The following is a 10,986-nucleotide window of genomic DNA, read 5'->3' on the forward strand; positions in this document are numbered from 1 at the left end:
ATTCCACTGGCAAATCCCACTCGTCGACGGCAAAATCAGCAAAAAGAGACTTAAGGGTAATGTTTCAAAATCAGTGCAAATTTTAATAAAAAACATCAAAAAAATAAAATTACGCTATTGCATTTTCACTGCGATTGTTCACGGTCAGATTAGTGTATTTTTGTGGTAGCATTAAATACTCATTAAAATATGGTTGAGGTGATGATTAGTAGTTGTACAAGTTATCAGAGAAAGAAAACACTGCATACATGTTTGAATGTATTCGTTTTTCTTCAAGCGAACAAAAAGGACAGTCCGGTAACGTATCCCCTGAAGTATGCAGACCATGAACACTAAGTTATTCGTGTTTCGAATTGAAACAATTACATATGCTATTGGAAATTGCCGAGATCTTTTAAACGCAGCAAAATCGCCAAAATGAGTTGCGCTGAAAATCCGTTTATTTAACGACTGAGTTGGCTATAATCGTCTCATATCCAACAAGGCCGAGTGGAATAATTGTTTAATTCAAAAACTTCCCCAAAATGTAGAAAAATAAAAATGAAAAGAAGGACGCGTATTACTCCTACTCTTAACATATTTGTAGAGCATGGTATAATTGCTCAAACACCATCATAGCTAAGCCAATGAAAACTCTTGAATTGCATTATCCACTGATCCAGTTTTCAATAAATATCGCTGATAAATTACAAATAACAAACATTTAAAAGAAAAACCTACAACCTGCAAACCTATAAAGCTGCGTAGAAATTGTATTGTGAAATTAAGATGATCAGTGGTTTAAATGAGTAATGAGGTACTGGAAAACTGTGCGAACTTACTGAACGATAAAAGTATCATTAATCAGTTTACAACTTCCAACATAGCCAAGTTAGTAAATGGTATAATGAAGACAAACTATAATAGAGTATGGATTAAGCACAAATCACATGATATATCACATAGCAGGGCCTCTATTGTAGCTTTATTTATAGATCTGACAGAGCTACCCCCAAAAATGAAGGTTTTAACACTATACGAGCGTACATAACACTTCCTTTAGATTTATGTTTTTCAAAAAACCTAACTGTTATAGTTTCACATTTAGACGTTCTGTTTGACTTGTGTTTCCTCAGTGATACCTTTGTACCCTGCATGAAAAAAAAAACAAGATTAGGTAAGACGTTTGAGAAAAAAAATCGATGGTTTCTAATGAACATGATAAGTTCTTTCACCCGACAAATGGATTGATATTACAAAATGTAAGTCTTGAAAATTAAATATGATTTCAATGTCCATTTGATGCTTTTTAGTTTCGTTTGATCAGTTCATTCTCGGAGAAAAAATCAGTAAAAATTATTGGCTACTGAGCCGATGATCATAGATAATCAGCATTGAATGAAAGCGTTAAGAGTACGTGTATAACAACAATTTGTCATTTCCGCTGCGGATGTGTTTGTATGTGGTAACAGCAGTGGTATTGGCTCTCTTTTCCTAATATCGTAAGCTTCCACCTAAATTGCGTCCTATGTTCTGTTTAGTTATGGCCTCGTGTGACGCCATGTTGAAGTTGTCACTCAAGAAGGAGATAACACAGTTAAGGCAGGAAAAGGACATCAAACGAGCAAGAATGTCCGAGGTGTGCGCCGACCTAGTATACCACTGCAAACGCCATGCCAATGAAGACTACCTACTGTCATGCGCCAAGGGATCTCCACATAAGCCGTCTGGAATCGATCCTTATAAAGAAGCTGCATCCTGCCAAGTCATGTGACCCTTGAAAGCAGACAACAGTTTGGTCGCAGTAGAGCATTGAAATAATTGTCAGCAAGTTTATTTGTCAGTAAAGCATTAAAAAAAAAAATGGGTCGGGTCTCGTGATGTTTGCATTTCTCTGAGGGAGGGAAAATTTTAAAAAGTACCTGAATTTTGCGGGGCCTGCTTCTTCTAGTGTACCACCTGAGCGAATTTGACGTGATTATAGTAAATAAAAGAGGGAAATAACTCGGTGGTCTGACGAAAAACTCGAACTGATTTATTTTCCGCAGACGATAAGCCAGAGAAGCAGTAATTACGTGCCCTACTAAAATCCCAACAGTATCAGCAACCCAGCTACATATTTCACCTGTTATTAGTGGAATTCTACTAGTATACTAATGTAAATGCTGGAATCTGATTGGCTGAGCTACAGTATACCATCGACCATTAGTGCGGCAGTGGCTAGAGATCGTCCACATAATGGAAACGTTTTCTCGTTTCTCCGAAGTTTCGAAGAAGATTAATCAAAAATAATACTGGATAATTTAATTTCGAAGAGCACTGAAGAAGAGAAATTGACCTTTATCCAACTTCAAAACATCAAAATTTTCAATGTACTGATGAGCGCGTATAACCGCTGCAAGTTTCAACGAAAAATCTAATCCGAGCGTGATTTTGCTAAAGCGTGAAGTTTAATACTGCTTTTACTATGTAGAGAAATAACTGGAAATCGTTATTTGAAAGAGTAGTTGTTATGTAGAGAAATAACTGGAAATCGTTATTTGAAAGAGTAGTTGTTTCGGCCCTCAGGTTCATCAACTTATCACCTCAGAAATCTCAGTCCAGCTCAACCTGATTATTAAATAGAAATATAAAACTAAGAAAATTCAGGGCGGATGCGGAATGATTGTCATGAAAAGAATTCTCAACACTGGCAAAACACCGGGCTTTTGGCTTGTAATGGTGTTCTGTACTTGCTCAACCTGCCGACAACCAAAGTTTAATCGATGTAATGTAATGTAACCCTAACACTTGAAATCCGGGGATCACGGGTGCGCCCGCTCTGACCACTAAGCTGGAGTTGTTTTTCGGTAGACCTTAGTTCAACTCCTCGGTCATGCTTGTAAATAGTCAACTGGCCTGTCTCCCGCGGGGTCTCCCGCCAGTTTATTTGAAATATATCTTTCTTTCAGTTTAACTGGCATACCTGAGAACAAGCTAGGTGTAGCTAAGCGCATTGACCACTATAAACAACAACAACATTTGAACACTTTTTTGAAAATTGCAACATTGGAAATTCACCTACTTTATTTAGCTTACCGGAGCATTGCTTCACCATTGCCTATATACTCGCGTTCTAATCATTAAACGTGTAATGAGAAAGAAATGGATACTGTTCTATAACGGAATACATTTTGTTCATTTGGTCCTTGCTCCACACCACATAATGCCTTGTTATGGAAGGCGTTGGATCAACGACCTTCGCACATGCCTTGAGAAATTCGTCACTGCAAGTGATTTCAATAAACCGACAAATCTTTGACATGGTTTCCACTGGTTTCAGCACGAGCTCGTGGCCATTTACATCCAATAACTTGTCTCCAAGAATCTCTCTAGCGATTGCGCTTCCTTCAGCCCAGCGAAAGAATCTATCCATGCTGTGATCTAACAGTTCTGGATCATTAACCTAAAGAATGTAAACCAAAATTTCAAGGTAGGCTCTCGACTCTTTGATTGTTTCCTGGAACAACTGAAGCAAACGTCAATTAAAAGGGAAGCAGGGATGGTCCAGTGGTGAGAGCACTCGCCTCCCACCAGTGTGGCTCAGGTTCGAATCCGGTCCGTGCCATATGGGGATTGAGTTTGTTGTTGGTTCTCCCCTTGCTCTTAGGGTCTTTCTCCGGGTTCTCCGGTTTTTCTCTCTCCGCAAAAACCAACATCTCCTAATTCCAATCCGAGCAGGATAGAGGACCCGCATGAAAACCAGCTAAGGCCGAGGTGGCTTCTTTCTAAATTATTTATTTATTTATTTATTTATTTATTTATCTTTAATAAGAACGCTTACATATACTACGAAACGTGGTTTCCTAGGACCTGACAAGACTATTAGTACAAGGTAAGTTCTCTTACCTTCTTTATGTGGTCTTCGAACCTGCCTCCTGACTGATTAGTTCTCCTCAAGGTTATTGTTGAGACGATGTCGAACGGATTCCTTATGATGTGAATGAACTTCACTTTGACTCTATATTTGTTTTCAGTGTCCTCCACCAAACTCATGAGCGTATCACGCGGCATGTTTAGAATTACAGCAGATGTACTCCAAGCTGTCTTGTCACCAACAACCTAGGTAATTGTAAGAAAAACGGGAGAAAAAATAGCCTCGATTTATGTGACAGTGATTATTGCTTTGTCGTGACCCAGTTCTTCAGAGATTCGTGTAGCCACTGAGTTGCTGTTGTTGTTGTTGTTCGGGTGCAAACAGTCACTTCACTAAACAATGCTAAAGAGATCATTCTAAGAGCGTAGTCACCAATCTCAACGTTTTGTAGCGGATGAAATGAGTTGGTAAAGAGTCGTCTCATGATGATTTAGTTCTAGTTTCATGTTAGCAGTGGAAGGGTTAAATATTTGGAGGGTGTGATTTGGTCAATGGCTTAAAAGGGAACTGTGGAGTATACAACGTATGGCATCAGTTGTAGTATGGTTGTTTTGTGAGAGTGTTGCTTAGCGTTGCTCATTTTCAGTGAGAAACTTTGAGAGTTGACGCGGCGTATTTTGCTTTTTGGAAGTGACTGGAGAAAAATTAAAACTTCAAACACGCAGCTAATGAAATCAAATAGGTATGGAAAAACATGAAAAGGTGCTAGTCTAGAGGATGTAAAGCTAGCGATTCGGAAGTGAAAAAAGAGTTCTCTATAGTTAGCCTTCCTCTTTGCCAAGTGCAGTCCCTTTTGAAACTGAACCAAGGTAGCGCTGGATCATTCGCTTTTACTGGACAACATCAAGAGCTAGGGACGTGGCGAAGTATTAGGTCGGTATTGTTGGCTCTGCTATTTTTACTTACTTTAAGGTATTTGTCATACTTCCCTTGCCAATACCCTTCCATCCAGAATCCAAAATGTGTTGTGTTTTCAAGCGTTCCTGTCATTACCATGCCCTTCCCTCCTTTTAGAAAACTTTTTGATCCTTTCACTAACATGTCAAACAGTTCGTTTCTTTTGAACTTCGCCCCGTTCTTTAGGCGGGCAAAGAGGTCATTCTCATTGGCGACCACCATGTGTGGATGTCCATCGAGAAGAGATGCCAGCAGAGTATGGCGACTTCTTGAGTAGCCCACAAATAACAAAAGCGTATCAACCCTCTGGTATTCCTCTCTGTCTTCCTCTGGGAAAAATTACTGGTTTTATTGAGTTGTTTTCATTCCGATCAGGAGTCTAGTTTCAATTTTCACAAAGAAACTAGACGTTCCAAGAGCGATTACTCGGCCTTCGTATCCCATTATCAAACATTTCGCAGCTACTCAGGCCCGGTCCAAACGCCGCTCCACTCATGTGCCGAGCCAAACTTGATTAAGTTCGACTTTAAAGCGACTTTGGAGCGACGGCTGGTTCAGACGGCGTACTTGCGTCGAACTTAATTCGGGAATCCGGTAGTAACAATTTTCGACTAGAAAATATGCGTTATGAATTCAAGAACTCTGTCCAAATAGAAAAGTTGTGACTAACATTTCGCTGTTATAGCAATATTTAGGGAAGCAAATTCAAATTCAAGGTTCGGTGTTTGCATTTAGACAGGTTTTCTCCCGGTTAATTCGACTTGTTAAAGGGAAATCTCATAAGCTGGGCTATTATCACGGAGAAAAAGCAAAAAATGAATTTGCGCTAAAGAAACCGCTTACACAGTCCCGTTTCTCATAAATCAAAAGCATATGAATTATTTCATATATACTTCACATTAAAAGCATGTTTTGCTGTCTTTATTTTTAGCGACGACTTCGAGCTTCATGCATGACTGGTCACGCCACACAATTTTGAGCCAATCACGTGTCCCGTTATATGAAAAATACATTATAGTAATTTATGCATTAGGTTCGACACATGAGGAGAACGCCGTATGAATCAGTTGCCGCTCCAACGTCGTATAGTGCGACAGACCCTGCCGAATTTAATGTTGTTTGCCGCACCAAACCTAACCTGCCGAACCAAATTGATTCAAACGCTGCTCTTCTACCGTACTTAACTCATCAGTTAGGTTCGGTGCATGAATGGAGCGGCGTTTGGAACGGGCCTCAGTACTCATATTTTTGTTTTGAACTCATGTATGGCTCATTTGTATGGCTCGGGAGACTAGTATGAAGTTTGGTAATTTGCCTAACTTTCAAGCTATAGAATTGAAAAACGCTCGACATATTTGTATGTGAGATGATCGTATAAGGCATGTTACTTCCCAAAGCTTTCTCCGCCAAACACAGCATTCTGTAAATCATGTTTTTAACGAAGGGTGAACACACAATAGCAAGCTGTAACAATTCTCATCCCTAGTTCCCGCGCGCTCTCCGCTAGTATAACCGCCCATTTGGCGACCGAGACAAAACGACTTCCATTTTTAGACTCGGGCTTTCTTACGGAAGGCAGAGTGAAATGGAGTCTGATCATGGGCTGAGGTTTTATTAGTTACCTTAAAACTTTCGTCACGGGGTAGATACTGAGTCAATATAATAGTCAAAATTAGGTTAAAATGTATTTAACTCTTTGGTATTGTGGAATGAAATAATTCATTTAATTTCGGATGACCTTACCTGTTTCCAAAATATCGTTCATGTTTAAATCTGGATTAGCAATCTTGCCTTTGCTGGATGAGGAGCAAACTACAAAATAAAAGCTTTGTGATTAGGTATGTCTCTTGAGGAGAGAGTAACTGAATCAGTTTCGCGGATTTACGAAGGACACTAAAACGAATGGTCTAGGTGGGATACCTGTTCGGGAGGCCTATAGCAATATTAAGTGCAACATGAAAAAGTTTTTCTTTTGTGACTTCCTATTGTACTGAAGAGCAAACTGGACATCTTTGGCATCTTCAGTTTGCTGTTAAAATATAATTCAAAGAACAATAAGGTAGTAACACCAAACTATCCTGAATAAACCACACCTTCTTTCGAACTTCCCTACTGAAACCAACTAAAGTAATTGCCAATTTAAAGCCCCGGCCAAACGAACGCAATATTTCAACGCAACATATTGCAACATTGTTGGGCACAACATGTTGCGCGCGTTTGGCCACCCTGTTGCGATGTGTTGGGTGTCGTTGGCTCAAGTTTGAAAATGGTCAAATGGGCCCTTTGCGCGATCCGGTCACATGGTACGGAATTAATTATGCTGCGACGAAAGTTACACAGTGGGACTTCCAAAACAAAGGAACTCGTACCAGTCCAGCCCGACTTTCCTTTGTTTTGAAAGTCCCACTGTGTAACTTGCGTCGCAGCATAATTAATTCCGTACCTTGTGACCGGATCCTGCAAAGGGCCCATTTGAGCCAACAACACCCGACATGTCGCAACACCTTCCAACAGGCCTAGGGTGGGTAAGAGCCGTCGCTAGATAACATAGATAGGTCCGGATGCATAGATAGATGAAGGTTCCTCCGCAAGCCACTGTGTGAAGTGACTGTATATACACTGTATGGAGTGTGGCATGCTACTGTGAAAAGCCTCTCACCAGATGCTCTCCTTTCAATATTCCTAACCATGATGATCACGGCTGCTGCATCGATGGCTGCAATGAAGATCAACTTTTGCCAGGTTATATTCACGCGCATGCTTGCTTGTTTTCCTGCAAAATCCAAAAAGATGTTCCTTCACCAAGAGTATCAAATCCATTTTTTTATTTTGTAAACGTTAGAAGTTGTCCTTTAGTAGCATGTTGGGTGGATTTAAATAAACGATTCAACTGCGGCCTGGAGCTACTGTTATTCGTTTAATTCCAAACTTTCGTCGATCTTCGGCATCGTCAGGGAATATTTTCTTTGCACTCCCTGACGATGCCGTAGATCGGCGAAGGCTTGGAATAAAAAGAATAACAGTACCTCAAGGCCTATTTAAATCCAGCCTTTTATTTTCTTTGTCTATTCTCAAGGTGTCCAGTGACTAAGCCTCTAAGGGAATTCATATGAGAGTTTCAGTTTACTGCTAACTCGTTTAGTTGCAAGGCTGTAGTTTGATATGAGCTCTCAAAATTCCTCCCTAGGCTGCTAAGTCAATTCAAAACCAATTACCTGTCGAAATTGGGGGTTAAGGAAACTTCACCACTGTCCCGAAATTACTTGGCTGATTCAAAACAGAAATCGAACATTTCTCAGGCCTGATATGTTCATTATGTTGGCGAAATTTGGGAGAGGCTCGGTAAACCTCGGCCAAACGATCGCAACGTTTCACATAACATATCGCAACATTGCTGGAGGCAGAATGTTGCGCGCGTTCGGCCATCCTATTGCGACGTGTTGAATGCTGTTGGCTCAAGTTTGAAAATAGTCAAACTTAAGGCAACAAAATCCAACATGTCGCAACAGGTGACCAAACGCGCGCAACATTTTGCCCCCAACAATGTCCCTAAGAACCTATGCCCCCAATGGGGTGAAAGGGTTTAAAACAACAAACAACGTTCCAGTATGAGTAGTTTTCAGCATTACCTCCTGTATGGATGTTTGTTTTCATTTTAACGTGTACATGTAACCCACTTACAGATTTTTAAAGACGTGACTGATCATCGTAGTTATGCACACAACTTAAGCAGTTGTGAAATTAAAGCCTGAAAAAAATTCAGGCCTAAACGAGATTCGAACCCATGACCTCTGCGATACCAGTGTATGCAGTGCTCTACCAAATGAGCTTTTGTTAAGGAAAAAATCCTTTAAGGTAATTCCTCTGAAATAAAAGTTACAATATATTTTTGTTCAAGCTTTGTCCACTGAATATTTGTCATATGATAACTTAAATTTTGAAATAAAAAAGGTGGGTGCCCATGCTCACTAAGGAGCAGTGAGGCATTGAAAATGCCCCATTTTGGTATTATTTAATGCTTATCATAAGAACGCATTCCCAGTAATTGTAACATCTTTGTGAGCCCGGACTCGTAAGAACACGCATTAAACTACAGTCAATACAATGTGTCGGACACAAATAAACGTTTTAAGTTTGATTCAGACAGAAAGCTAAATCCTTGATTAAAAATTTGAACCAAATTTCTCGACGTGGTTACCGACTGCAAAGTAGAAAAGGCCACAGTGTATCTGCTATTTTTCTTATTTATTCAATTTTCAGCAATAGAAATTAAATCACTCTTTTCTCACGCAAAGCTTATGATTAGTTGATTACAATGACTGGAAAAAAAATTGGGGTGCCCGTGCTCGTTGGTGAGCTAGAGCCATTTTTCAACTGACAGAGCTCAATATCAAGGCAAATCCGTCATGTTTTCAATGTGCACGTGCACGAGCGCGCGCTAATGACGCCATAAATTATGCGCAGTAAGGATGCGCAATGCAAATGTGAGGAATGACCTTAAATGACGATGGAAAGTAAAGACAAGTGGAGAGTGAGGATGCTTAGCGACAATAAGGTCCTTGATCGGAATGTCCAACATGACACACTAATCTGTCATTTTTCTGACAACAAACTGATCGACAGTAAAATACACTGAAAACTGGCGGAACTTCTGAAAGTGTAATTTGCATTTTCAGTTAACTGGCGATGAGTTGGTGATTAATTTCATTGAATTACAGCCGTGGACACTTAACTTGGATAGTGACACGGAACAAAAAATCCTAATCAGACATTTGTATCCATCGAAGAGTGAGTAAATAAAAAGCCGGAAAGAATTAAGGTTTGCAGTAAACAAGGCACTATTAATAGCCTGTAAACAAAGTTATTATTCGTGAATATGAACTATTTGCCCTAACCTCTTCTTACTGCATCAGCAGATAACCCAGTAAGATCACTTTTGACGAAATATATAATATAATATAATTATAATAATATCGTGTGTTTTCGAAAGAATTTTTCGAAATTCGTTTGCATTACTTCTGAATAGTACTGTATTACACTGGAGGCATTTTTTACTCCTCTGAAACCCGTGGTCGTAAAGTTCTTAATTAAGCCGGTTAAAGGTTTGTCAGCTCAGAAAGAACCCTAACTAATCATAAGATGCACCACTGCTCTACTTAAGATCTCTTTATGATCCTTTCGTATCAATGAATTAAGTACGTTCAGGTCAGTACTGCTTTGTATAATGGAGAGATTAAGCATGACGTTACAGCAAACGGCAAAAATGAAACTTTTGCCGTTTGTCTTCAGCTGTCTGTACAGCAGGATGAAAATATATTTATTTGCGGTGAATAGTAGGAGACATTTTTCTATTTTTGTGTGATTTAGTTAAGGATTAGACGAAAAGAACACAAATTCAGAGGTAATTTTCGCCGTTTGCCGTTTGCCGTTCGCTGTAAACGTCATTCTTAAACTCTCTAATACCTGAAGCACAAAACGTACATGTAACGTACAAAGACAAAGATACAAAAGGAAAATAAACTATGTCAGCTAAAAGTGATCTAGTTACCCAACACGTTAGCTCAGACTTGATGTGGTCCCTGCTCTCTTCACGCCTCAATGCAAACGAAATTCCGTTCAGCTCTTGACCAGGGGAACACGAAACTGTCACATCTCTTAGCAACATGGCAAGTGTTTCTGTCAAAATGCAAACTACTCTTTACAATTCTCCTTGTACTTGACGCTTTTCAAAACAAAGGCAGATGAAGGGCAGAGTATTTTAATTTAAAAGTAATTTGGGCCTTTTCAAATATAAATAACTTCCATTCGAAAGTGTGTTTTTCGTTTTAGTCGTAAGTGTTTAAAAGCGAGAGAGTAAATGATAATATTTACTATCAGTATAATTTCCAGAGGTGAATATAAGAATTGGACATTCTGATTGGTCGAAAAGCTCATCGTATGACGTTATATTCACCCCCCTCCCTAGAGCTTGGTTACTAAGCTCACGGTCTTTGCTATCTCGGCAAGTAAACATGGCGGACAGTTACGAAAAAGACATCACTCCAAGTCCAGGATATTTTAAAGGATGGAGAATTTTCAACATGACTGCCCTTGGACCAAAAATCTTTTCAAGAACTCGCATTTTAAGGTTTTTAAGAATCGTAAACGCAGTGGTTGCGTCGATCGCCAGCAGGGCAGTTCGACTGACCGAAATT

The 10,986-nt window shown here is 39.6% G+C and overlaps 1 protein-coding gene and 1 long non-coding RNA gene across 2 annotated transcripts in view; one reads left to right on the plus strand and one right to left on the minus strand.

Moving 5' to 3' along the window:
• LOC149118551 (uncharacterized) overlaps positions 1–1,852 on the plus strand; it is a 2,765-nt gene extending 913 nt beyond the window's left edge. The window contains exon 2 of the long non-coding RNA XR_016209678.1: positions 1,521–1,852. This is a non-coding gene — a long non-coding RNA (uncharacterized LOC149118551). The remainder of the gene's footprint in view (positions 1–1,520) is intronic.
• On the minus strand, positions 936–10,458 carry LOC110043584 (uncharacterized). The gene is made up of 7 exons (XM_089297773.1): positions 10,341–10,458; positions 7,452–7,565; positions 6,536–6,604; positions 4,802–5,121; positions 3,868–4,080; positions 1,674–3,424; positions 936–1,130 (listed from the first exon to the last, which is right to left on the minus strand). The coding sequence occupies exons 2-6, from the start codon at positions 7,549–7,551 to the stop codon at positions 3,095–3,097; spliced, it is 1,032 nt and encodes a 343-aa protein (XP_089153899.1). The 5' UTR covers positions 7,552–7,565; positions 10,341–10,458; the 3' UTR covers positions 936–1,130; positions 1,674–3,094.
• Between the last annotated feature and the right edge of the window lie 528 nt (positions 10,459–10,986).

This window comes from Orbicella faveolata, unplaced genomic scaffold (genome assembly GCF_042242905.1).
Source record: "Orbicella faveolata isolate gen_17 unplaced genomic scaffold, um_ofav_v1 contig_1, whole genome shotgun sequence".
In the NCBI taxonomy this organism is placed as follows: Eukaryota; Metazoa; Cnidaria; class Anthozoa; order Scleractinia; family Merulinidae; genus Orbicella; species Orbicella faveolata.